Source organism: Calidris pugnax, unplaced genomic scaffold (assembly GCF_001431845.1).
Source record: "Calidris pugnax isolate Ruff unplaced genomic scaffold, ASM143184v1 scaffold187, whole genome shotgun sequence".
Taxonomy (NCBI): Eukaryota; Metazoa; Chordata; class Aves; order Charadriiformes; family Scolopacidae; genus Calidris; species Calidris pugnax.
The window spans coordinates 1929389-1957155 of NW_015090969.1; the positions used below are offsets into that span (position 1 = coordinate 1929389).

Here is a 27767-nt window from a genome sequence, read left to right on the forward strand (position 1 = left end):
CCAAATCACTGTTGGTTTCTAGAATGCCTTGTTTGTGCATTAGTCACTGTATGTTTCTTTTCATCATTTCTATGCAAAAAAACTTAGGTATGAGAATGAAGCCTCACACGTGCTAAGCACAGTGTGAACATCTTCCCTGCTGAGAGAGTCTGTGAGTTCAGTAAACCTTGTAGGCACTTGTTTACATGGCAAATATTTACATTTGACCATTGGTTAAAAGTCCTGTGTGTCATGTGGTGTCCCCTCTGTCTCAGGATCCAGCAGGCAGGACAGGAAGCCTGTGTTTTGGCCTTTTCCTCCTTCAGCGTCCCCTCGGTGGGAGCAGCCTGTGTGTGCTTCCTGGAGCTGCTCGGTCTCGACAGCCTCAAACTCAGGGTCGATATCAAAGTTGCAAACATCATTTTCAGTTACAAAACTAGAAGTGAAGAGTCTCAGCACAATCAGATCAAAGAAGCTTTGGGTAAGGGTGTCTTTTGTTTGTTTTAGCATAGGGTGCTATGGTTTTAGTGGGAAGAGAACCAGGGATGGATTGAAAGGTGGCGCCTGACTTCTCAGGAATGCAGTGAAAGCATCCTGTCCATTGAAGAGCAAAGAATTTTGCTCTTTTTTCCTGCTTCTTACTAATTTGAAGATGCATTTTGAACCATAGCAAATGAGTCAGGAAGGCTCAAGGCTCAGTGTAATATTTATTAAAGTTCAGCCTAATGTTGTAATAATATAAGGAATATGACATGCAGCCAGAATCACGGGAGCATCCAATGGGCACTGTCAAAAGCTGCTCAAGGCTCAGTGTAATATTTAGTAAAGTTCAGCCTAATGTTGTAATAATATAACTAGAGGATTAAACAAATGGACTTACCAGATCTCTTTTCTCTTTCGTACTTGAAAACTGTCTTACAGCTGCAGTGAAATCAATGTTTAAAGCTGTAAGGAAATTGAATTTACCCTAGGAATAACTTTAGAAAGTTGAATTTCTAACTGTAGGTCCATGGGTGTTAGTTTGTTCCAACTAGGAAACTGCTGGCATTTATTTATATTTTCTTGATTGTTCTAAAAACATATATGTTATTTAAAACTACAGGTAGAGCTTATTTAAAACAAAATGTTATGCAATTTATAAGTTGAAATTCTTTTTTCAAAAAACATATCATCACTTTGGTGCCCCAACTTGGCATAGTTATTGAAACATTTGCATTGATAGGATTTGTTCTTCTTATTGATTCTGGTACTTTTGAAAATATCATCCTTACCCTAATCCCAAATAGCATCTCAGAAATAGTAATACATTCTTTTAAACAGTTGAAAAGTTAACAAAGTTGGCTGATGGTGAAAAAGCAGCAGCAGCAGAACTTCTTATCTCCTTAGAAGAAGCCTTTTGGGACGCAGTTGAGCATCAAGGAATAAAGAAGTGAGTAAAATGTGATTTAAAGGATTATGCTGGCAAATTGAGATGGAGTGTTTTATTGCAGTAAACTGAACAACAATATTTGGATTTAGAAGATAATCTTGGTATTTCAAATGGTAGCAGTACTAGCTGTCTCCTGGCAAGGACGGGGAGGTGCCATCAGCAGATTAGGTTCCCTGTTCCCGGAGCTCTTGCAGGGCACTCAGGAGTGATGACTGGGGACTTCTTTTCAAAGCCTGCGCTGGTAAAGCAGGATGATGTGCCTGCCTTGGTGGGTGGCAACATCCCCAGGGTGGCAGCTCCCACCGTGGAAGGTGACCCAGTCTGAAGTCAATGGACCTGCTGGTGTTGCCATTTGCAGGCGGTGGATCTGGGGCTACATGTTGAGTTTTTACATGTTGTAATAATATAACTAGAGGATTAAACAAATGGACTTACCAAATCTCTTTTCTCTTTCATACTTGAAAACTGTCTTAAGCTGCAGTGAAATCAATGTTTAAAGCTGTAAGGAAATTGAATTTACCCTAGGAATAACTTTAGAAAGTTGAATTTCTAACTGTAGGTCCATGGGTGTTAGTTTGTTCCAACTAGGAAACTGCTGGCATTTATTTATATTTTCTTGATTGTTCTAAAAACATATATGTTATTTAAAACTACAGGTAGAGCTTATTTAAAACAAAATGTTATGCAATTTATAAGTTGAAATTCTTTTTTCAAAAAACATATCATCACTTTGGTGCCCCAACTTGGCATAGTTATTGAAACATTTGCATTGATAGGATTTGTTCTTCTTATTGATTCTGGTACTTTTGAAAATATCATCCTTACCCTAATCCCAAATAGCATCTCAGAAATAGTAATACATTCTTTTAAACAGTTGAAAAGTTAACAAAGTTGGCTGATGGTGAAAAAGCAGCAGCAGCAGAACTTCTTATCTCCTTAGAAGAAGCCTTTTGGGACGCAGTTGAGCATCAAGGAATAAAGAAGTGAGTAAAATGTGATTTAAAGGATTATGCTGGCAAATTGAGATGGAGTGTTTTATTGCAGTAAACTGAACAACAATATTTGGATTTAGAAGATAATCTTGGTATTTCAAATGGTAGCAGTACTAGCTGTCTCCTGGCAAGGACGGGGAGGTGCCATCAGCAGGTTAGGTTCCCTGTTCCCGGAGCTCTTGCAGGGCACTCAGGAGTGATGACTGGGGACTTCTTTTCAAAGCCTGCGCTGGTAAAGCAGGATGATGTGCCTGCCTTGGTGGGTGGCAACATCCCCAGGGTGGCAGCTCCCACCGTGGAAGGTGACCCAGTCTGAAGTCAATGGACCTGCTGGTGTTGCCATTTGCAGGCGGTGGATCTGGGGCTACATGTTGAGTTTTTACGTTGTTAACATCTGCTATAAATACCAGCTTATTACAGCTGAAGCTGTTTAAATCCCATTCAGGACATCTAGTGACTCGAGAAGGCAGTGGTCTCTGGTGATGCAGTTCTGTCAGCTGCATAATATCGGGCTGAGTACGTCTTACCTCCAGGAATGTGCCAGATCCAACGACTGGCTGCAGTTCATCATCCAGACCCAGCTGTACAGCTACCAGCCAGCCCAGGTGAGCTGTGATTCTCAAGGAAGAGAGAGTTTATCAAAAGTGTTCTTTGTCTATGATGTTCAAAAAATATAAAAAGGGAAGAAAAAAACAGATTCTTTTAACAAGAAAATATCACATTGTGGAAAAAACATAAAATTGAAGCCTCATCAGTTTCCAAGAAGTGAGAAGTTGTCTCCGGATGCTCAATATCCCCCGATGATGATAGTCCTCCTCTTACAGCCAGATTGCTCAACTTCTCTGCTTTTCTCTCCCTCCTGGTATGTGAAAAGCTGACCTCACTCTGGATCTCACTCCATACCGATGCTTTTGGTGCTGTTTTCCTAGGTCATTCCTATCCTTCAAGATTTCACTCCTGTTTTACGAGATCACTTGATGTTGGCATTGGAGAAGTTGCCAGTTTTGTGCCCTGGGACAGGGAGCACTGGGTCAAGAGCTGCCGCTGTGGCCAAGGGCAGAAACACAGATGGGCTCTTCCAGATCCTTCTGCAGTGTCAGGGGAACCCCAACCCTTCACGTTACCTTCTGTCTGAAGGACTGAGAGAGCACGCTCCCATCCTGAGTGTTTTAGCAGCGTGTTTCCAAGTGAGTATCCATGAGGTTATTTATCTTTCAGAGGAAGAAGTAACAAAAAAGTGTCTGTTGTGCACAATGGTGTTAAATAATAGATATGTAACTTGCATTCATCAAGTCTTTTTTCCAGGTTTTGTAGCAATTGTGAATAGTGTGACACACTTGGCCAAGAGATATATAATGAGGTGATGTTTATCTCTGGTTATTATAAAGCCATCATTTTTGTAATTTTCAGGATGCAAACGTTGTTCATTGTCTCTGTGTTTGGATCATTACCACTGCGGATGGTGCTACCCGAGCTGAGGCCACAAACCACATCCAAAGCACAGCAGAAAATCACAGCTGGGATCTCCCCGACCTGTCAGTTCTCTGGAAAGTCTTTTTGAGAAAGCAAAAGAGTAAAACGCTTCTAAATGGCTTCCAGCTCTTTTTAAAGGTAAGATAATGTCTTTTTAGTGGTATATGTGAGTGTATCTCAAATCGTCCTGGAGAGGAGAGGGCCTTACAGGTTTCCCTTCTGTCTTGCTGTTTGTGGCCTGGCTCACCTGGGTGTCACCCACTGAAAATCCCTCTCAGGGGAAAAAATCTTTGAATGGAAGTTCTTCCAGCTGCTGCAGATGTGCAGATCATACATCAGCCTTGCACAGTTTTAATAAGTGAGAACTTGATTGTTCTAGCACTGAGGAAGAAAAGTTCTACATTTATTGAGGTACTTTTAGGAAAGAATTATAACCTATTTTTGTGTCTTAAAGGATTCCCCTTTACTGTATATCCTGGAGATGTATGAGCTATGTATGGACTGGAAGAAATACAATGAAGCTAAAACCAAACTAGACAAGTTTCAGGAAAGTCTCACAAAGGTAAGCAAATTAATTTTCTCTAAATATCTTTGCCTAGGGAGTCCCTTATTATAATGGGATAGATATCTAATGTCAGATATGACACTAGTGAGAAGGGTATGCCTTGAATTATCTAGGAGCTGAGAGGTTTCAGCAGATTCTTTTTATTGCTGGCAGTTGGTGCAAAAATGGTTTTTTTGACAATTCAAAACCCACATTTTTCTAAAAATGCCATTATTCTAGATCATTTTGGTTTAAGTTGATATGGGTGGATTGAAATCCAGTATCATCCTCCTGGTGTGAGCAGTTTGCTGTTTGGAGGTTGGCATTGACTTCAGTTTTCTAGATCATTTGGGTTTAAGATGAGCAGATTGCTGTTTGGAGGTTGGCATTGACTTCAGTAGGACTACGGCTGGTAAATGGAGTTATTTGTGCTGAGTAAGTGTGGGATATTCTCTGTTCTGTATTGACCATGTCAACACTGAGCTGCTAAACCAGTGACTGACAGGGAATAGCTGTTCAAGAGAGATATTCTCTGTTCTGTATTGACCAGGGCATGTCAATACTGAGCTGCTAAATCAGTGACTGACAGGGAATAGCTGTTCAAGAGAGACAACTTTTTTTGAATTAATTTCAAAGTGTCTGAAGCAGTTTGTGCTGTTGCTTTAGTTCAGGTAGTTGTCAGAAATTGTGTAGACTTTCCTTTGGAAATGACTCAGTCAACCGCAGCACACAGAGAAAAACACCCATTTAGCTGTTGGTTTTAAGAGGGCCAAAGTGTTTTCATGCAGTGTTCTTTGTCACATACATATGTTTGCACAAGTTGTTTCAGTTCTTTCCTTTCCATCAGAGTTTTCTAGTTCCCTGAATATCTCAGTAACTGACGTTCTGTGCCATTAGTGGTTTCCTTCCTGCAATTCAAGCACAGACCGGATCGTTTCCTTCCCCGTGTGCCACTCACAGAGTGGATATGCTTGTGAAGGACACGGCTGTATAATAAGAGCTATTGATCTAGCAATTTATTTTATCTATCCGTGCTTCTTGGACCTTTTACCTCTCCCATGGTTATCAGGAGTAAGATCACCCTGTCATAAAATGTCCTACTTTGCAGTAGAAGTCAGACAGCTCCAGGAGGGATCGGTGCCCCTGGGAAGGGCAGCTCATTGTTTGTGAAGGAGGAGGCAGAGCTGGTGCCGCCTTCCCTTTCTTCCCACCAAAATACAGAATGTATTTGCAGAAAAAAAAAAACAAACCAACACTTAAAAATCTTTTTCTACCCAGCTTAAAAGCGAAGGTGGCGCAGCGGGTTCAGAACTACCTGTGCAGTGGCTGGAGTCACAGGCCTTGTTTCTTCTGGAGCTGATGCTGCAGCAGTGCAGAACCGAGTATGAGCTGGGAAAGCTCCTACAGCTCTTTGCTGCAGCAGAGAACCTTCTACTGGATGGTAAATACAGCTTCCTCTCTTAGGTGGTATTACTGCTTTCATCTAAAGACCACAGACAATGGTTTTTTTGGAGTGACTGAACATGTTTACTTTGAGTGTATTCATACTGGTTTATTTTTGTATAAGAATTTATATAACCAGAGCTGGTCCTTCTGGTGAGTTGCAGTGGTGAGGATGTAGCTGTGTGTCTGTTTGGGAGAAGGATTACGTGCACGTGGTGATGAGGAGCACACAGATTAACGACAGAAGTATTTTAGTTATGGATTTAGAGCTTATTTTCAGTCCCACGAAAGTTTTAGAGTGTAGAATCTGTGCTCCTTCTCTGGCAGGGTTGTGGGCTGAAAGACATAGCAGAATTTCCTCAGGTTTAAGAAGCAGCTGATTTTTTTATACTCTTTTAAAAACAGGCTCTTACGTGAAGAAGCTCTGTGCGCTCAGTGAGACCCTGAGGGACTCCTCCATATCAATTAATCGCTCCATCCTAACGAGTTGCAGCGTGGAGATGTTTCGCAGTGAGTGCAGCTCAATCCTGGAGCAGCTCCAGGAGAGAGGGATGTTCTCGCTGGCTCGGGAGGTGGCAGCCCTTGCTGAACTGCCCGTGGACACCGTGGTTATCCAAGAGGTACAGTTAAATAATGATATTCCCCTCACTCCTGTTGCTGGCAGTATGGAGAATGTTACTTCTCAGTCTTCCTGAAATACAACTTTTTCTTCAAATCACTTTTGATTTTAATGCAAGTAACACCAAACAAGGTGAGTGTAAGGGCTGAGCTGAAAAGGACAGTGTGGCTTTCCTTATTCTCTCACTGTTTTTACTTGCAATATAATCAGTTTTATTTGATGAGAAAAATAGATGGATTTGTTGCATATTGGGACACTTAATCTAAATTAACTTTTTCAGTATTCTGACTGTCCAGTGGGATTTTTCTTTTTTGGAAACTTCTGTTTGGAAGTTTGGAAACTGTTTAAAACCTCTGTCAATTTTGCAGGTTCTAAGAGATCTGCATCATTTAAGAGACATCGGACAGTGGCATCACAACCAGACAAGGGCTGAATTCTGGAAAAAATGTAATGACAACTTCATGAAAAATTCAATCTCCAGCGAAGCTGCATCTGGGTTTTTTTTCAATCAGGCAAACACGGTATTTGAATCTTTAGCTCAGGAGAAGATCACCAGCATCGTGGAGAGGCAGTTGTTGCTCACCCTGGCTGGCCATTGGCTGGCCAAGAGCGACTCCTTGTCACTCCACGAATTAGAGGAAATAGAGAAGCAGATCTGGATCTGCCGCATCGCGCGACGAACGTTGTCCACAGACGAGGGCTCGGGCAGGTCCAGGTTTTCCTCCCACGCTGCAGCGAACGGGGATCTCACCTTTGATACCTTGGCTGAGGAGTTTGCTTTTTCCAAGCTACCTGCTCTGAACACACCGAAGTACTTAAAGCTCGAGGGCCTGGCATTCAGAGAGCCTCAGCAGACCTTGACTAGTGAGGAGGAGGAGTCGCTCAGGTTTCTGGTTGGTTGCCTTCTGGACGAAGGCAGCGTGCACGAGGCCAGCCGCGTCTGCCAGTATTTCCATTTCTCCAGCAGAGACGTGTGGCTGGTGCTGCACTGCAGAGCGCTGGCATCGGGGGAGGCCCAGCCAGACAAACTGCACACGGACGTTCAGGCTCTTCTCCAGAGAAAAGAGACAACGTGTGAAAGCGGCGCTTCTCAGCCTGGCAGAGTCCCCAGCAGTGAGTAACACTCACCACTGAGTGCAGCACCCAGCTTCTGCTGGACTCTTCTGCTTTTTTACAGCCTTAATTTCCCCAACTATTCTGGAGGAAATAAGGTTTTCATGGCAGTGAGTTATCTCCTTACATGCTCTAGTAAAGCGTGAGTTTATAGAGCTGAAACATGGAAACGCTTTTATTAATACATTTCTCTGAATTCTTTGTACATTACAAAGGGTTTAGTGTTTCTTATCAATAGCGAGGCCAAGACTGATAATGTTTATATCTAAAGTACTCAGTGCGTATTTATGGAGCTCGAATGAGAAAGCTGTCAGCTGGAACATGACTTTCCAATACTAATATTTATAAAGCTTAATAGGAGTAGAAAAGAATAAATGAAGCCTAAGCCGCCAGGAAGACTGCTGAGCCTTTGTGCTCTCTTACGCTCTAGAAATTTTACATCTGAGATACTGTTGTGGGTATTTTGGCTCATTTGTGTTCTATCGTATTGTTTGTATCCTAAAACTTAAACCCTCAAACAAAACCCTCACAAATATCAAGAGTTCAGTTTTAAAAGACCGAGAAAGTGTTATGTATTTGCTACAGATTTCTGGAGTCTTGCTCCAAGCATAAGGCTTGTGGTCTTATCTGTCTTCGTGAGAAAGGAATTTATAGTATTTTTGTTTTCAGCCTCAAGCTTAGAAGACTGGACCCATCTTGCAGCTCCATCTCCAGATGATGAGGTTGTTACCAGCCTGAAGGTCCTCATAGACGAATGTGTCCATGGGAGGAGCTACTGCAGACAGGTTCTCTGTTTGTATGAGCTTTCCAAGGTATGTATTTCTAAGGTATCTAGTACCATCATTGAAGACACAAGTGGTTTGTGTCACGCTGTGCTGCAGAAGTTTATGGAGAGAAGGATAAGGAGGGTGCAAGTGCTCTTTGGGTGCCTGAAATGAGCTTCAGAGGGTGAAATCATCAAACTTTGGTGTGGGACAATGGCCAGATGCTTCCTAGGCATGAAATGTTGAGATGTCATCTTTATCACAGAAGTTCTGAGATTCTCCCACAGAACTTGTCATGCTTTGAGTATTTGGAGTGAGGGCTCTAGGTCTGAGTTAGTGAGAGGCAGTCATTTGACTGGCATGTTCCCTTTTATACCATCCATAAACTTCTTGCCTGAAGCAGGATGTCCATACTTTTGAATTCAGAGTTGATAGTTGTGTTAGGAGGTATGTTTTTCAATTGATGTGTAGATTTATAAATTTGGACTATGTGACAGACAGAGAGTACAACTCCTCTTCCAAATGTAGCAAATGTAAAAACTAGTATATATTTTTCACCGAGAGTTTGTGGTATATAGAGAAGGGGAAAAGGAACCTCATCAGTAAAACTTAGGCAGGAAACACAGTTCTTAATTTCAGGAGGTCTTTCTTCTAGGTATTTTAAGTGTTAAACTTTATAGTTGGTTCAGGAAAGTGTCTCTGTCCGTGTGGACAGCTCTGGGGGTATTCAGCTTCAAACACAAAGCTCTGAGGTGCCAGCCTGGTCTGGAGAGCTTTGGTAGTGAAGAGGAGCAGGTGAAGGTGCTGGTGACTGACACAAGGACAGGTTGTGTTTGTGTTGTTTGGAGGGGGGTTTTGGCTGCTCCTCCAGCGCTGCCCTCGCACCACCGTGCCTCGTTAGGAAGAAGCGCTGCGGGTCAATGTGTGTCCTGCTCTGCAGCTCCTGCTGTGTGCAGTCTCCTAAGTGCACGTGTGTTTCTCAGGAACTGAACTGCTCCTACAGCGAAATGTCAGCCCAGGACCCCGAGAAGGTGCTGGGGGCCATTCTGTCGTCCCGGCGGCCGGACAGGGCCCGGAAGGCCCAGGCTTTCGTCGCCACGCAGGGGCTGCAGCCCGACACCGTGGCGGAGCTCGTGGCTGAAGAAATCACACAGGAATTACTGGCATCTTCAGAGGGGAAAGGTACTAAGGAGGTGTGAGCTTGTGTCCTAGCGTTTTTGGGTTGTAAGTGTGATATTTGTGTGTCTGAAAAACAATCCTTGCTCTCCGGGTATTTGAGTGCTAATTAGTCAGTAATGTTTGGGCAGCCCTCGTGTAAGGTTTGTAAACCTCGTACACCTTCTGTAAGGTATTATACAAATGTTTCTTTTTAGTTATTTTTGTGTCCAGTGTGGTGTTACAGCATTTAAGGTTGGTTTTTTAATGGATGTAAATTTAGTGTTTTTTACAAAAGGGGTTGTTTTTTTAATCATGATCTTTGCAGCCCCGTGTCATCTGACTTGGAAAGATTCACGGTCATTTCTTTGTGAAAAGTGTGGCCAAAAGATTTCCCCCTTCTTTTTTTTGACTTAGTGAAATGAGGGATATTCCTCAAAACAGCAGGAATTTACCTGGGGGACTTTTTTTTGACTTCGTGAAATGAGGGATGTGCCTCAAAACAGCAGGAATTTACCTGGGGGACTTTTCTCTTTTCTATTTGAGTAATTTCCACTTTGCCACGATATGAAGAACAAAGTCCCATGAGAAACAATGAGCTGTTGGACGGAGATTCCTGAGTCTGGGTGTCCTCTCCTCTGCCCCTGCCCCGGCTCCCACTCTGCTCCCCCCTCTCCTGCTGCTCCCCAGCTCTCGCGGGGGGCTCGGAGCACTCGGTGCATTTCCTTCACAAGAGCTGCCCCACTAACCCAGAGGGAAACAAATCCAGAAGAGAAGAGTTTTCTGTTGAGTTCATGAGTTGAACCGGTTCATGGCAGAGAATGAATCAGAGCTGCTGCAAGAGATGGGTTAGAATTCTGTTAGGAAGAGGAAAATGTTCTTTTTTTCAGCAGCAGCCTCCTGGGTTTCTGAAATTATAGGTGTAATTGCAGTAGCAATACAGGCATTGAGCAGGATTTCATTGGATTGATCTGGCAAAAAATTACTATCTGATTCTTAAATTTAAGCAGTAAGATCAAAAGTGTGTTTGGAGTTGTGGTTCCAAGTCCTAGGTCGGTCTGGATGAAGTTCTGTTGGTTGGTTTGGGGTTTTTTCTCTTAATGTAGCTAATCTCTGCTGAGGAGTCAGCACCAGGGCCATCACTCTCTCTCCCTGCGGCCGTAGGACAGAAGCAGGCTCTGAACCCGGCGGCAGAGAGTCAGGCGCTGCTGCAGCTGGCGAAGCTCTGCCAGGACCACACGCTGGTGGGCATGAAGCTCCTGGGCAGAATCTCCTCTGTGCCCCGCGGGGAGCTCTCGTGCAGTAAGTAGATGGCAAAAGGTGCTCGATGTAACTAACACTTTACTAAACGTGGCATTACGTGGTTTAAAATCACAAAGAATAAAAGCAACACTAATGGGAGCATCTCTTACTGATCTCCAATTTAATACAAAATGAATAGATGCTAGTATGTGCACAGTAACTGAGCTGCTTGCGTGTTGCATGAGGTTATTTACCAAACAAAATACAGATTTTTTGTGCCAGCAGCTGGGAGGTGCAGGCAGTGAGTAACCTGAGGGTGCAGTCAGTGAGTTACCTGAACTTCTGTAGGTCTGTGTTGCAGAAAGAGGTTGTTGTGACTTCCTTTGTATTAATCACAATTAGAAATCATTTTCTTTATCCATTTGTTAAACTTACTTCCTGATCTTTTGCTACTAAAGTCCATTTTCCACTGTGCAGCTTTATATATCATGGAGGTGTTGTCGTTGGGTTTATAAAACATCACCAGGGTACTTTGGTACCATTTTGCTACTGGGTAGTGGCAAAATGAGATCATTTGCTTATTTATTTTAACCCCTTAAAAAAAAGATTTCTTATGGGCAGGTCAGCTCTGAGGAAAACGAACGAGGGGAGGAGGTTGGAATTTTTGCTTGTGGAATAAAGTAACATTTTGGAAGATGATCCAAAAAATCCAGATTTTCCCCCAGATGAGAAGCCAGACTGAACGCAGGCTGTTAGAGAAACTGTCAGTGCTTAAAATTGCTTAGGACAGAACCGTGACATCTCCCCTGTCTGATCCCCTTCTGCTGTTTGTAGCTGGGGAGGTTTTGTGTCCTCTGCAGAGATGGCATCACTTTGGCAGAGACGAGCATAGTAATTAACTTCCTCAGCTAATTAACTGAAATACCTGAACTCTGCTGTTCTTCAGTTACAGAATTGCTGATTTTGGCCCATAATTGCTTTAGTTTGACTTGCCACATGGAAGGAATCACTCGAGTCCTCCAGGCAGCGCGGCTTCTCACTGACGAGCATCTGGCCCCTAACGAGGAGTACGGGCTGGTGGTACGTGTCGACCCATCAAGTGCCCCCCGTGTTTGTCGGGGCGCTGGGGGAAGGGAAGGTTCCCTGCACCTTGGCAAACAGCTTTGCTCCTGCACGGGGAGGAGGTGGGTGGTGGGACAGAGCTGTCACCTCCATCGATGGCCTCGTCCTGCCTGTCCCTGGAAGCTGAAAGCGTTTGCTCTGGTGTGCGCAGGGGATGGGTTTTATGGCACAGAAGCTCTTTGAAAGCTTCTCTGGAAAAGCAGAGGTGGAGGGAGTGGAATGGTGAGGTGGCAACATCAGAAGAGGGATATCAGAGTAATTCAGCTGCTGATGAAACATGATAAAATCATAGAATTGTCTGGGTTGGAAGGGACCTTTAAGATCATCTAGTCCAACCATCAGCCTAACTCTGATAAAAAAAAACCATCACTAAACCATGTCTCTAAGCCCCGTTGTTTCCGCAGGTCCGTCTCCTGACTGGCATTGGCAGGTACAACGAGATGACCTACATCTTTGAGCTGCTGCACGAGAAACACTACTTCGAGGTGCTCATGAGGAAGAAGTTAGACCCAGTAGGTGGAAGGGGGTAAAGGGGAGAAAACTTTCAGAGAACTCTGTGGTTGCACCAGAAACTGGGAGTTACATAAGATGTAGTGATCTGGGGATTTTAATTACTGCAGGGTGGGGAGTGTTAGTCAAATTTCAGAGTAATCAATTAATTCTGGGGTTTATGCTGGTTTTAGTTCAACAGGTTTTTTCTAATTAGTTCAGCGTTACAAATGAGAGCAGCGTTTAAAGTTCAAGCCTGGAAATGTCACTTAAGAGTTTCCATGTCCTGCCTTGGTTTTACTTCCAGTTAAAGTTTCATGGGTTTTTAAAACTCATCAATATTTACAGCTTTCTTGTAACATAAATAAAGTCATAAACAAGTGTCAGTTTTGACATTTGTGTGTAAATAAATTAATGCATAAGTGCTGGATATTCTTACCTGACATAATGTAGTTGAGCCCGGGTAGAATATTGCCATTCTGCTTTGAAAGGGTGTGGAGAAACCTCAGAGTGTGATGATCGCTGTTTGGAAAATGGTACCAGCAGAGATTTGCTTGTGGGCACTAAAATGTGAATGATAAAAAAAGCTCTTTAACTGTGGCTGTGACGTTCCTCCCCCGCACAGAGCGGGACGCTGAAGACGGCGCTGCTGGACTACATCAAGCGCTGCCGCCCCGGGGACAGCGAGAAGCACAACATGATCGCGCTGTGCTTCAGCATGTGCCGGGAGATCGGGGAGAACCACGAGGCTGCTGCCTGCACCCAGCTCAAACTCATCGAGTCCCAGCCCTGGGGTGAGCGCAGGCTGCGGGCCTGGGAACACGGGGGGTTTTGTGTGAGAAGGGGGAGGCGATGGGCAAACGGCGTTCGGTTGCCTGCCTGGTCCCAGTAACACCCATTAAACTTCTGCTGTCTGGAAAGAGGGTCCCGTTTGCTGGGTTTGGGGGCTGCTGGGACCTCAGTTTGTCTGGTTGCTCTGGCGTTTCTCAAAGAGTTGGCATTTTTGGTTCTTACCATAATACAATGTTCCTGTGGTACCAGGCACGGGAGGAGGCAAGGTCAAATTTTTACACTGAAAGGGTTGTGAAGCCTTGGCAGAGGCTGCCCAGGGCAGTGGTGGAGTCCCCATCCCTGGAGATGTTTCAAAGCCGGGCAGACGTGGTGCTGAGGGACATGGGTCAGGGGTGGGTTTGGCAGCGTGGGGTTGGTGGTTGGACTCAATGACCTGAAAGGTCCCTTCCAACCTGGGCAATTCTATGATTCTGTGTCACATCCATGTTTTCCTCACTGTAATAGGATGTGACACAGCATTTTCTATAAGGTGTATATATATATATATATAAAAAAAGTGTTAGGGGGTTTTGTTTGTGCAAAATAAGGTGTTGACACCTAAGCCCAGTGAGTGCTGAGGAGCACACGCTGCAGAGCAGGTCCCCAGCCCTGGAAGGACAGCCAAACCAGAGGTGATGCCAGGTGGTTTCTGCATTCCTCTGGTTGCAGTCAGTGCTTCCCTCTGCCCCAAACGCACCAGGTGTGTTTCTCTCCAGTTCCTCGGTCACTTCACTGGGGTCCAGCAGTTGCTCTGGTCCCTTCACTGAACAGGCATCACTGTTCCTTCGTGCTTTCTTAATATGAAATTATTTTTTTTCAGTCTTCTGTTGCTCTCTGGAACAGCACTAGGGACAGGCTGGTGGTTTTGTTACTTTGTCACTTTTAGAAATAATTAATTATTCCTTTTTTTGCCCTATATCAGAGGAGTCTCTTCAGGATGTTGCAAATCTAAAGAAACTGCTGATGAAAGCTCTGACTCTGTTTATTGATGCGGCCGAGAGCTATTCCAAGGTAAAGGAGCTGGAGTTGTACCATTTCTGTGCAGCACTGGGGGCACGAGGGAGAACTGAGAGCGACGCTGCTGCTCCGGGGAGGAGGTGCCAAACCCTGGCCCAGGAGCAGAGGAATCTCTGGCTCCGTCAGCGCAGCAGCGTCCCCCAGTTCCCAGTCCCAGTCACGCCGTGGTCCCCAAGTTCACGGATCCCTCTTCAGACTGTAACATCTGGGGTCACAATCAGGTTCCCCAGCTGCAGAGGGGTGACCATGAGCTTAACTAGCAAGAATAAAACAATATAAAGAGTGTTTAGTGAAGCTAAACTACACTAGAGTGTAGTCAGTGAAGCTTCATTTAGAACTGGAATATGAGGGAAGATAAAACTGGGGTGCTCTCACAGATGAAGTACTGGACAACAACTCTGAACTCGCTGTTGCTCTCAGGAATATTCCTTGCTTTCCCCTAGAAAGGTGCTTCAGAAGCCTGTGTTTGTCTCTGATTTGTGACCAGGACTCCTGTGTGCGGCAGGCGCTGCGCTGCCGGCGGCTGACCAAGCTGATCACGCTGCAGCTGCACTTCCTGAGCGCGGGCGGGAGCACCATGGTCATCAACCTCAGCCGGCAGAGCCTCATGGACGCCATCCTGGCCCTGCCCAGGTTCTACCAGGTCAGCTCGGCTTCCTCCCCTGCTCTTCCGAGAAGGATTGTGTTAATTGGCAGGTACCGAGGCCCTTGGCTCCTCCGAGTGTTGCTCAGCTCCTCACGTGGCCACCGAGCCCCGAGGAATTGCTGAGATCCCGCTGCGGGGCGATGCTCTCGTGGCCCTTTGCCACCGGCAGCCGGGACCTTGGCTGCCCCACAGCTCCCCTGAATCTTCACTGGAGCCCTGGAATCCAACCCGCGTTGGCATCCATGGCTTTATCAATTTGGAAATAAGAAGAGGGCTTTTTAAAGCCGACATCTTGTTTAGGGGCTAAGGAAAACGATTTGCAGTGCTTTGTTACCCTGGTATTTCCCTGTCACACACCTCTCAAGAACAGCATCAAGAGCTGGGCCAAACAGAAAACACAATATTTGTAGTGTTCCAAGTGCCCTTCCTCGCCTGCTGTTCTGAGAAGGATTGTGTTAATTGGCAGGTACCGAGGCCCTTGGCTCCTCCGGGTGTTGCTCAGCTCCTCACGTGGCCACCGAGCCCCGAGGAATTGCTGAGATCCCACTGCAGGGCGATGCTCTCGGCGGCCCTTTGCCACCGGCAGCCGGGACCGTGGCTGTCCCACAGCTCCCCTGAATCTTCACTGGAGCCCTGGAATCCAACCCGCGTTGGCATCCATGGCTTTATCAATTTGGAAATAAGAAGAGGGCTTTTTAAAGCCGACATCTTGTTTAGGGGCTAAGGAAAACGATTTGCAGTGCTTTGTTACCCTGGTATTTCCCTGTCACACACCTCTCAAGAACAGCATCAAGAGCTGGGCCAAACAGAAAACACAATATTTGTAGTGTTCCAAGTGCAGGAAGGTCTCTGTGTGAGGATAAACTCTCCCCCTCACTAACCCCAGCGTCTGCCCCCCCGCAGGCGGCCATCGTGGCCGAGGCCTACGAGTTCGTTCCCGACTGGGCGGAGGTTCTGTACCAGCAGGTGATCACCAAGGGAGACTTCACCTACCTGGAGGAGTTCAAACAGCAGAGGCCACTGAAGCCCAGCATCTTCGAGGAGATCGCCAAGAAGTAAGTCCCGGGATGGTCAAACTGGAACTTCCTTTTCCAGAGGCTGCTTTAGGGGAGGAACTGGGTGTTTAGTGCAGGGGGGTCTTAGTGCTGCTGAAGCCTCTCACGTGACGACGTGTAGTGTGCAGGGACTGGGCAGAGCAAATCCTTTTTAAAGAGGATGAGAATCAAATGCACGTTGCAAGAAACTCTTATAAATTGTCTGTGAAGCCCATTTCAATTATATGTACACTTATTTTCAGAGTCAAACAGCACCCACCTACCGACGCTGCTCTGAAAAACCTGAGGAAACTGCTCACCCACTGTGAGGACATCTACACCTCCTACAGGCTGGCCTACGACCACAAGTTCTACGACGTGGTGACCGCGCTGCTGAAGGACGCGCAGAGCGGCTGCTGCCTCAGTGACATGTTGGCCACGTAGAGAGGGGCTCCTGCCCTTCCTCAGCCCTTTTTATCCGTTACCCGCTCACCGGGGTTTGCTGCTGGGGGTGAGTTACTCCAGAGAACTGGTGGCGGGTGTAAATATTTAAAATGCTGAGACTGTGTTAAGCTAAAATTGTGTTTTGTATAATAAATCTTACTGTTTACAAACTGCTGGGCTGGCACGGCTGGTGACGAGCCCCAGAGTCCTTTCCCCGCAGGGAGCAGGTGATGGATGGCCACAGGAATGGGATCTAAAGCCACAAAAGGCTGGAGCAGAAGGTGCAGAATATCCTGGACACGGACAATGAAATCAGCAGCAGAATTAGTGAGCACCTTTGAAAGTTTTAGATACATTTAGATTATGTTTTACATGTTTTAGGAGGAAAACCCATTCCTGGAGTCCAGTCTGAGCGGCTGGGTTGTGTTTTCACACTTGCTGATACTCTTGTAACACCCTGAAAAGCACAGACTCCTTGTGCTGCTGCCTTGGAGCAGAAGGGGTAACCAAGCACAAATCAATCTTAATGGTTATGAAACTGGAACTGCCTTCCAGGCCCAGCCAGTCCCACGGGGCAGAGGGGGTACCGACACCCCGGCAGGAGCTGACACACAGAGGACTCCGCCGCTCGGGTGCTTTGGCAAGTTCTGAACATGGGGCTGGTGTCACTGGGGAGGGGGATGAGGCTGGGACACCGTGTGGGGCAGGAACCCCCTCACCCCGGCCTCTGTTTGCTCCCCAAAACAAATGCCACCCCGTCTCCCGCCCGCGCAAGGGGAGGGCTGGCAGCCGAGCACAGCACACAGACAGCTTTTAGGTAAAATTAAGCAATATCATACTATCTCTAAACTTTAGCCCAGCAAAACTACAGTTGCCATAGCAACCAGTTAATTAGCAGAGATGCTAACTCTGATGTCTAGCTTAGTGTCCCTGTGGGTGGTGACCATCTCTCAGGCTGGCACCCGCTGCCAGTGACAAACATTCACTTGCAGAGTCTCTGTCTGAGCTGTACAGGGGTGGGCACAGCACCTTGCTGAGTGAAACAGTTCATGTTGGGAAAACCCCATTTAATATTCCAGTTCTAGGCAGCCTCATAAGACCAAAGGAGTCTGAGCTGGCTGTGATTAGTCAAAGTTCACTAATGATAATCAAGCTTTGAGCTTGAGCTTTAAAGTTCCTGGCAAGAAAGGAGCCCCCCCCCGCCCGCCAGCATCCTCCTGAGAATTTCCATCCCTGAGCCTTTAAAACCTTGGGAGCACTCACAGTGGGAGGAGCTGGAAGGCTCTGCGTTGTGGACGTACCTGCTGCACCATGGAAATGCTTGGATTCCAGCAGCCCTGGAAGTATTTTGTTCCCCGTCAGCACCTGTAAGAGTCTGGTCATAACAAACAGGCATTTTAACGGATGAAAACCTCCCCCTGGAACAAACACGGGTTAAACTGGGACCAGCACCATGCACCCAGCACATGCCTCTTACACAATCCCACCACCTCAGGTGTTTCTGTTACAAGATGCTAAAAGAACTGCTCCAAAGACAGCTGTAGTGAAGTCCTCAATAGTGATTTTTATTAAATTAGTTGCTTTATAAAACATTGCAGATGTCATAATTGTTAACATAACAATTTGCCCAACTGTAGTAACTGTTGCAGTTTGCTAAGCAAGTTTTTTGTTGTTGTTTTTTTTTTAAATGAAAGAAAATGGCTGAGTCGTGAAAGATCTGCCACAACCCAGGAGAGACCAAAAGGAAGTCTTGGGTTTGTTTTTTTTGGTTTTTTTTGTTTTTTTTTAACACTTAAACCAGGCAATTAACTGTTAAAGAATACCCAACCCATACAGCTGCATTAGTAGAAATTTAGATGAGTGGAAACTAAACTTCATACTCAAGAACAAGTCTTTTTTGGTGGTGTTTTTTCTCCAATAAGCGATTTTTCCCTTGTTCTGCCCCACCGGTGGTGTCGGGGTGTCTCTCCCAGCGGTGGGTGCCCGGGCGCAGCGCCCCGGGGCTGAAGTCAGCAGTTCCCCTCCCCAAGGTACCCAAAACCTCAAGCTGTGACGCAAGACGAAGCGACTGTAACTCTACGTGCACACCAAGCCCTTGCTGCAAACTGCTCCTGTTCAGGGGCCCTTCCCGGGGTACAGTTAAGGCCGTGTCAACGAGCTGTGCTGGGAGAAATACTTTGCCCTGTTGAATTCATCTCCAATTTAGTGGCTGTTACTATAAAATTAAATAGCAACAGTTACCATTATCAGAATTTGGGGTTTTAACTGCAATTTATGTAGCTTTAAGTGTCTGCATTCTACCTCCCCCGAGGCGGGAGAGGGAGCGGGGCTTTCGCCCCCACCCCTGGGGAGTTCAACCCCCAGCACAGAGATACTGCAATTCTGATTGTAGCATTTGGCAGAATTTAAAGGAAGAAAAGTTGTGCTACATGTTTAAGGGATTATGGGCAACAGAAAGACAAGAGAAAGGGAGATAAATGTCACATGAAGTCTTCAAAGTCTTGTACGTATTCCCCGTCGTATCCTCCGTAATCAGCCAGGTCATCTTTCATAGTAGCCTTTAACCCACCTCCAGGCACAACACCTTTTTTCTTCTTTTTGGCTTTATTCTGCTTAAAATAGAAAGAGCACATTTGTTTACTTGAAAATGCACAGTCATTTGTCATTAGTGCAATTAGAGCACAGCCACCTGGCTGAGGAACCAGCACTTGCTGAGCACTCAGTCCCAGTGACTGTTTGGGGGGAGTTGTGACAGTTTCAGGTGTCACAGAATCACAGAATGAGAAGGGGTTGGAAGGGACCTCTGGAGACCATCTAGTCCAACCCCCCCAGCTCCCTGTGTCACACACTACCTGTGTTTTGTCACTGCCCGTGTTTTGTCACTCATCCTATTTTTCCCTGACGCTAAACCCCTAGAACTAAGTGGTGGTTTAGTACTAGTGGTTAGTTTTGTGGAATCACCAACTTCATTAAGGAATTCCATGTGGCTTTTCTCCCCACAGAGGCTGAGTATCTTCCTTGCAAAAAAATTCAAGTCTTAAACTTTACAGAGCGTTTCCCAGGCAGCTCTCCCTGGACTGATGCAGCTGTAGCTCTCCATGGCTGACCAAACTAATTTACATGGAAAGCCAGGAGAGAAGCTATAAAACTCAGCAGCACACCTCTCCTTTGCTTTTCAAACCTGTTTGGGTCAATAAGTCACCGGCTTCTGTGCAAAGTGCAGCTCAGATTAAAGCAGCTGATCCCGTTTGCCAGCTCCAGACCCAGAGCAGCAGCACGGGGCATAAAGCCTGGTTTGTGCTGAAGCTCTGGGAGCTGGAACAGGACCCCAGAGGTGTCACCACAACAGTCTGTGTCCCAGGGGTTTCCCATCTCACACCAACAACCCCCGGCCGGTTGTTCCCGACCAGGCCCCCAACTGATGTAAAACACACCCAAAGAGTCCCACTGGGAGTCGTACTTTCTGCTTCATTCTGTTGGTATCAAACATTTCAATAAATCACTGAACTCCACCCCACCTGGGGCTGTAGCAGACGTGCTAGAAAACACTGTGTTTTGCAGCACATAAGCATCAGTTAAACTCTTACACCACTTTTAAAACTGTACTCTTCCTTGCCTATGCAGTTATTGCTCCTTACAGCATAAAACCCCTAGTTATCTGCTATTCAAAACCCCAAACTTTGTCAAGGATTGGGGTGACTTCCACAGGTGGGTTTGCATTGACATGAACGAGGCAGCTCCTGCCCCCAGGGCACCCTGAGCCCTCGGGAGCCCAGGATGGCACAAACCAGGGGGTGAGCAGGCAGGTACCCACTGGGGAAATCAATCAGGGCTTTGCCTGTGCCCCCCCGGGCCCATCAGCTCCCGCTCCCAGCGCAGGGAGGAGGCTCTAACTCCACCCCAGCGCCCGGGGTTTTTGTTTCAGCCCCTGCCCGGGACCCTGCCCCACTCTTACCTTTTCTTGTTTTTGTTTTTCACTGCATAGTACTGTCAAAGTATTCGTGATCTTTTTCAAATCATCAATTTCCACTGCATCAGGGGAAGGGAAAAGAAAAAAAAAAAAAATATTCAGCAATATTTTTCTGAGAAGGCAGTTAAACAATCTAACATCAAATTCTCTATAAACCAGAAATAACCATTAATAATAAGCACAGGCAATCACTCGATTTAAATCAGCAAAATACAGACTGGGTAGTTCTGGTCCTTACAATCACAGTGACCATTTTGGACAGTCGCTGGTGAGCAGCCTGACCCGTGTGGAAGGTAAAGCTTGTGAATTAAGTGTGAACACAAAGTGTGAATGAAGAGGCATTCCAGCACAATTTATTTTGCAGTCCCAGAATTACAGGGTCTCAATTTTATAATAGTTTCCTTCCAAACGTTATCTGGCTCCAAAATTTTTTTTTTTTAAATTATTATTATTTTAGAAATAGCTTCAAGAAAGCCATGCAAGATTTAGATCAGCATAAGAATTCACACATTTTAAAGTGACTGTCTTTAACTGCTGTCAGGACGAGTGACTCCTGTACAAGCACTGCATGTGAAACAGTGAGTTTGTGGGATAGAGGCGGGTACTGGGCAGTGACACCAGTGCAGACAGTGACACCAGTACAGTGACACCAGTGCAGACAGTGACACCAGTGGGCACAGACTGCACAGATCAATCCTGACATAACAATTCCTGTAACAGCAGGTTTTCAACCTCTGTCACTGCAGCGTTGCTGCGGTGTGTTCTAGGATGTCTTTCTTTCACTCAACTTACATGAAATACATACGTCTCGAACTAACGCTTCCAAAAAACTGGCATAATGTAATGATTTTTCATACTGTGTAATTTTCTCTTTTAGTAGTTTGCCAAATTCCGTAAAGTCATCTTTTGAAGAGGGATTCATGGCATCTATTCCATAAGTGTTATTTACACCTGCACAGAAAGACAAGAGATAACAGAAAAATCAGCTTTGATCTGGAAAAGACATCCCCAGAGGAACCAGAGACCGGGCTCTTCTGTCCTTCACCCCCAGACATTCTCCCAAACCCACCCTCAGCTTTTCTCACTCACTCCCCTCTGGCTTCTGGCACAGAATCACAGAGGTTAGAAGGGACCTCTGGAGATCATCTACTCCAACCCCCAGAAGTCAAACCACACAGAAGCCACCAGCCCGAGTTACTGACCCAGACAGAGCTCCCTCATTCCAACCAGCTTCTGCACGGAGCCCCCTCCCTTAAATAAGGAATTTGTCTTAAGCCCATAAGTGCCAAACACAGCTGGTTCTGTGGAACTGCCCTCAGTGCATCCCCCCCAGGCACCGTACTGCCAGAAGACTCACGGAGCAGCATTTTCTCTGCGTAATAAGCTGTGTAATTCACTATAATGAAGGAAACAGCTTTCATGTTTGAAGAAGGCTGCTATGAATCAGTATCCAGTTCTGTCAAAGCCCCAAACCAGAAGGATCTGCTTTAAGTTTACTGCATCTGCACCAGGGAACAAGCTCACGCCAACTTAGAGGCAAGTCTTTCCCAACACCCAGCTCGTTAGAGACTGCCCCAAGCGAAGCAGGCACGAGTTACGCTGTGCCACACTTGTCCCCAGCCCCATTAAATCCACGTTTAAAGCACCTCAGAACAGCAGAAGACAGCACTTTGTTTTTATTTTTACACGCAGTCATCTTTTTACCAGCAGCACCAATACGTTGGGAAATGTGGTGACCCATCTTTTCCCTACAGCCTCCTACCAAGACACGTTAAGAAAAAGCACCTTCTATTCTAAGGATGTTTTTGTGGTCCTTGCAATGCAGATGGGATGTGACAGCTCCACCGACTCGCGGGACTCGGGCACTCACCAAATGTTTCTTTTGCTAACTCCAGGTCCGACTCCTCTTGTAACTTCTTTAGTCGTAGTTTGTCTGCTAACTGTTCTTCTGGTGTGAGCTCTTTGTGCTCCTCTGGTGCCTCTAACTGCAGTAACACACGTGCAGAGGGAGAGCGTTACATCCCTCACCCACCAGCAGAGCTGGGCCCAGAAACCGTGGTTACTGCAGTGCCACTGAACAGCTCAGCTCTGCCCAAAGTCACTGCATCTCAAATGTGTACGAACCCGACCCGCCCCCCATGAATAAATTGTTCATTTTACAAGAAGTAGGAAGAAACACCCCAAACACCCCAGTTCTAAGTTTCACAACTGCCTGTTTTATCATGTGGCGCGTACAAAGGAGCCAGCACTAAGCAGCACTCAGTAACCTGGTTAAATCACAGGGAAATCAAAGCCATCATCCCCCAGATATTATCACGGGCAAGACTTAAGTTTGTTTTATCAGCACAGTCAAGATCTTTACAGGTCTTGTTCAGCCTCAAAAAAAAAAAGAAAAAAATAATCAGTCTTGCCCTCTAACTTTTATGAGACCCGGAAGAAAAGGAGTTACCCTTTTTTTGAGCTCCTCTTGCTTTTTCTTCTGTAGCTTTTCTTTTTCTTTTATTTTTTCTGCTATTTTCTTTTTTTCTGAAACCTTCGGTTCTGTAAAACATTGAACAATACAGCTCTCAAGAGGTCTACCGATTATTTTTTTTTTCCAGCAACTACAGAAACACCAATGAAAGACAAAGCCGTGGAGCTCGATCACAGGGACCTGAACTCAGAGGCAGTTAAAAGAGGTGCTTGTCAGAACCAAACTGTCCCTGTTTGGGCAGTGGGTTTGATTCTTCACATCCCCCCCAGACAAAGCCAGAGTCTGCTCTGACGCCGCACACAGAGCCGTGTATTGCTTTTAAGGCTCACCTTGTTTTACCTCTGTTTCCTTTACTTCCTCCTCTTCCTCCTCATCATCCCAGTTATCCTACAAAATAAGTTTTAATTATGATTCTTTTACAGACACTTCCTACTTGATAGGTAACAAACACAAAGAACAGGAGCTTACACACCGCCCGTGTCAGCGCTCACACACCCACTGACCGCAGCGATGGCGGGAGGGAGCCCTGAGAGCTGCACGAGGCTTTGGGGATGCTCAGGACCAGTCCTTACCGGGAAAGAGGCCACTTTTATTCAAGGAACCAGAAAGCTCAGGTCAATGTGGTTACACCAGCAAAATCACTAACAGTGGAATCAGCAAATCGGCTGACACTGTCACCAAGAGGCCCACTGTCCCCCCAGCAGAGCGACACCGGCGTGTCCCTCTCCCCTCTGCTGGGACACGCGTTCCAGGGGTGTCCCTGGAGCCAGGAGACACGGGGGACACTCACCCGCACACGGCAGCTGGGGCTGCGCTGTCGGAGCAGGGACAGAGGCACTGAGCAGCCAGAGGAGAACGCCAGGGGCCCAGCTTTGGGCAGGAATACCAACTTTTAACAGCCACAACATCCCATTTTGGACCAGTTTTAGACCGGCGGCTACTGCTTTTTAAATAAGCGAAGGAGCTATCAAAGGACCCTTCCCACAAACAAATCACTTGAACATTCTCCAACAGCCGTCAGGTTCTCAGTGTGTTTCCCAACAGGCTGAGTGGGGGTGTCTGTGGTGACCCTGCCTCCAGCGCTCACCTCCAGCACGGACAGGACTCCTGCTGGTCCCGCACCCAGGAGGATGATCCCTGCTCCAAAACGCTGCGTGAGGTTCACCCCAGTACGGAGGAAGCCTCGTTTCCTGCAGTGCTGACCCAGGATGTGCCCACAGCCCCTGCCAGCAGCCATTCCACAGCCTCTTCCCGACAGTTCCCTGGGGAAGGGCTCTGGGAACGTATATTCTTCTCCCAGTGCCCCTCCCAAGGCAAGGGAATGGCCCCCACATGGAAATCAGTGCTCTAGAAGGGATCCGAGTTACACGCCGGGTACCACACGCCACAAGTCAAAGCCAACAAATCTCACAGGAATCTAATTTTAGTTACCTGATTCAGCTCGACTCACAAGCTTCAGAGAGTACATTTGACAAGACCTAGTTTGCACAAAAATCACAGGCCCTGTCAGTTCAGCACGGCAGGTAAGCCTAAGAACCCTAAATCCTGAATTCTGTGATTTCCACCTCACAACAGTCACGCAAGCTATTTATTAATTTCTAAGGGTTGCTCCTGGCACGGCAAAATAAAAGGCACTGGCAGAACTGGGTATTTCAGTGCAATGTGCTGATCCAAGCAGGGAAGACACCGAGCTCCTCTCCCAGCTCACTCACGTTAATTGGCACTTGTGAGGGCTTCAGCTTCCCTGCCACATTCCAAGGAGCTGACTTGAATTTGGAGCAGCATTATTTTAGCTCATATCTAATTAAGAGTTTGCTACACCCACTTCTTAAATAGCTCTTTTCATGACTGCTGTACATAGCTCAGTACCTTTTCCCTTGCCCTGACCTTCACAGATTTTAAAATCTGTATTTTACAGGAGGGGGGGCAGGGTGTCCATGAGGGAAAGGTGCTGGAGGGATTAAAGGGAAGCACCGCGTGTGGCTGGTACGTGTGGGAGACGTAACAGAGGGTGTGTGGGCCAGAGCTGCCCCACAATGACAGACACACTCCGTCCCCACAGCCAACACGTCCCTGCCCGCGCGGGGACAGTGACGGTGGCAGCTCCAGCCCGGGGCACTGGGATGAGGCAGCACCACAGAAATAGCAGACCCTCTGGAGGGCAGCGACCGCCCGGCCCAACCTCCTCTGAGTTCTGGGGTGCAATTTAAGATCTCGGCTTCATCCAAAGGGACCATCGACTGCCAGGATCCTGCCTGCAGCCCCCCCGGGAGAAGAGCGCTGCTGGGACAGGGGACACCAGCCCAGAGCCACCCGAGGAACGCGCCCAGGAGGGCACCCCGCCAGGCACCGCCATCTGAGGAGACACCACAACCTGCCATGTGCAGATACGGGGGTCTCCCCGCTACGCTGAACGCTGCCGCGCTCCTCTCCAAGATTGTTTTTGTTTTTAAACACCAACAGAACATGGTTGGACAGAACTGCCTACTGGGCAGGCTTTTTTTTTTTTTTTTTAATCTCAGGATAGGGGGGGTGCATCCAAATATACACCTGCTTCTCTGTTTTATAGATTCCAGTGAACTCTCTGGGAGGAAAACAAACCTGGTTTGGTGTTGTATCTTTGCACTGATACTAAGTAATTCAATATACAACTCAAAGACATCCGCTGAAGTAGCTTAAAACTTTGAAGTATTTCAACAATACCCATTTACACGCACTAGAACTGGACTATTGAAAACATCTCCCATTTCATGTAAACAAACCCTTGGTGAGAGCAGCTCTCTTATGACTTCATACACCTCATCAGAAGTACCTTAAACATACAATAATACACGTTATTGCCCCAAAACCCAGAAGAGGTGACTGGAAGGTGAGCAGTACTCCAGCAGTGAGAGTCCCAGCTGAACCCCAGTGCTCCCCATCTAAGAGAAATGACTGCACCGTGACAGAGGCCGTCGCCTGGATGGAAACAGCACATTTCCCAGTTTTGGCTTTGTTAAGCACAGAATTGCCCAAGAGTAAATAGCTGAAAATTCCTTGGCAGGAGGCCTGTCTTCTGGGAAACGTGTGTGCTGGGTAACCCCAGAGAGCAGACTTGTTACTGATGAAGACACTAATTTTAAATCCAGGGAAGTTAAAGTTTCCTCAACAGTTATTTTAAGTTCATTACTAAAAAAATCTTCCAAAATAAACTCCAGAATCTGAATACATAAAACACATACCAAGGTGTGAAATGCCAGCCTGAAGACAAACTCATGGTCAGAAACCCCTTTGTTCTATTTTAGACCATGTCATTTTCCTTACGTGGGTACTTCCCCGAGGTGGGCCCTGGCAAACAAGGCTCCTACAGCCAAAGCAACCACCTCCCAGGCTCAGTTCTGTGATCGCTGGTGTTTATACAAGAAGAGCAAGTCAAAGCAAAGTAAAATAGCTTTTTTTTTTTTTTTTTTTGCTGGACCAATCCTTCTCCCTAGGTGCAGCTCCAGCACCAAAACCATAACCCCTCAGAACGAGTTCAGTAGCTGCATCCTTACTCCGGGTGGGAAAATGTTCCTTTGTGGAAACAGCCACAGAAAACACGTGTTTCTTCAAGAGAGTAACACCTTAGAGTCTGGTTCTCCTGGACACATTCTATCAGAGCATAAAAGCTTCTCACTTCCAAAGAAAGGAGGAAAAACAAGCCTCAAAGAGACAACCGAGTCCGAGCTATGTGTATATATACACATATATAAACTATACATATAAACACACATAATGCTACATTCTAACCACACTCCTTACAAATGACTGCAGTCACTGTATTACAGAGATACCTTTATTTTGCCTGCTGTAGTGTGGCACCTGTGATAACTACGATAACCCTACGATAACCATAGGGTGTGGGTGTTAGTAAATTAAAGAAAGTAAATGGACAGGCTATAACTTAAAAAAAAAAAAAAAAAGTTGAACAAATTTTTGTAAGGGTGGATGAACTACCTGTTTTGTACTGTTTATGGAAAGAATGCCCACCCTAAGCTCCAAGGACAACTGTGCTGGTGTCTTCCTGAGACTCTGGTACCAGAGTCAGTGGCTAAAGAACAACCCCAAGAGGAGTCCTGTCCCAGGGACAGCAATGCTCTGCTTCAGAAACCTTCCTCCTTGTCACTGTGCTACAGTGACCGAGCCACCTCGTGAGCCTGTCGATAACAATACCTCAGCAGCTGGATTTGAAACATAAAGGTCTTTTTCAAATGACCTATTTCCATTCCTTACACTCATCACACACATTCCCTGGGATAATTTTGCTTATAGTCCACATTGACATGGAGCAAACGGAGGTTTCTGTGGCACCCACCACTCAGACCCCCTGGCTGGTAAGGGACAGCTGGAAGTAGGAGAAAAAAGCTTTTGAGGAAGCTCTGCTTTCCTAAGGATCAGAAATGAACATCTGCACATTTTAATACCGATTCCACTCTTTGAAACACAGTAAAAATCCACTTTGAATAGTGCCTTAAGTGAACTTAATTTTAAGTGACGTGGGCATTACCAAACCTGAAACTGCACAGCGAGGCCACTGTGGTTTCCAGCCGTGGCGGTGGGGCTGGGGGGTAAGAGGGTGCGTGAAGTAGGAAAAAGAGGTGGAAAAGACACGCTGCCACGGCACAGAAGTTTGTGGTCGACAGCAGAAGCACAGATACAGCACTGCTTTCATTAAATCCAATCCCAACGCCTTGCCCAGCACACCATACCCAAACCCCCCAATCTGAGGGGCTAGAGGAAGCGAGGGGAAACCAGCCCGTCCCAGGGAAGGGCCCACAGGGCTGGCAAACAGCTGGGAAGCAGCAGGTGGATCCCACGGAGAACGGGAGGCGCCTCTTGAGGCCTGAAAAGTGTCTCTGTCTGTCTGTTCCTGCCGTGGAAGACCCACCAGCGCAGGAACGGAGGGGAGGCAGAGCCGCCCGCTGGGAGCGGGGCCCGGGGACTCCTCTCCCGCTCGGCGTTTTGACTTG

The 27767-nt window shown here is 46.5% G+C and overlaps 2 protein-coding genes across 2 annotated transcripts in view; one reads left to right on the plus strand and one right to left on the minus strand.

Moving 5' to 3' along the window:
• The window catches only part of SPG11 (spastic paraplegia 11 (autosomal recessive)), a 33649-nt gene extending 17143 nt beyond the window's left edge, over positions 1–16506 (plus strand). Inside the window, exons 22-40 of the mRNA XM_014952719.1 lie at positions 255–460; positions 1300–1408; positions 2846–3005; positions 3330–3587; positions 3811–4011; positions 4328–4435; positions 5696–5858; positions 6266–6480; positions 6848–7592; positions 8262–8404; positions 9340–9538; positions 10676–10813; positions 11700–11833; positions 12280–12387; positions 12990–13158; positions 14118–14206; positions 14700–14855; positions 15762–15913; positions 16156–16506. Coding sequence (XP_014808205.1) covers positions 255–460; positions 1300–1408; positions 2846–3005; positions 3330–3587; positions 3811–4011; positions 4328–4435; positions 5696–5858; positions 6266–6480; positions 6848–7592; positions 8262–8404; positions 9340–9538; positions 10676–10813; positions 11700–11833; positions 12280–12387; positions 12990–13158; positions 14118–14206; positions 14700–14855; positions 15762–15913; positions 16156–16336 — 3634 coding nt within the window. The 3' untranslated portion in view covers positions 16337–16506. The remainder of the gene's footprint in view (positions 1–254; positions 461–1299; positions 1409–2845; positions 3006–3329; positions 3588–3810; positions 4012–4327; positions 4436–5695; positions 5859–6265; positions 6481–6847; positions 7593–8261; positions 8405–9339; positions 9539–10675; positions 10814–11699; positions 11834–12279; positions 12388–12989; positions 13159–14117; positions 14207–14699; positions 14856–15761; positions 15914–16155) is intronic.
• Positions 16507–17880: 1374 nt separating this feature from the next.
• On the minus strand, positions 17881–27767 carry EIF3J (eukaryotic translation initiation factor 3 subunit J; the record flags this gene model as incomplete). Its single annotated transcript, XM_014952688.1, has 7 exons — positions 17881–18948; positions 20292–20365; positions 21099–21257; positions 22177–22291; positions 22756–22847; positions 23109–23166; positions 27507–27767. Coding segments are annotated over 7 exons (891 nt in total), but the record flags the coding sequence as incomplete, so codon positions are not given.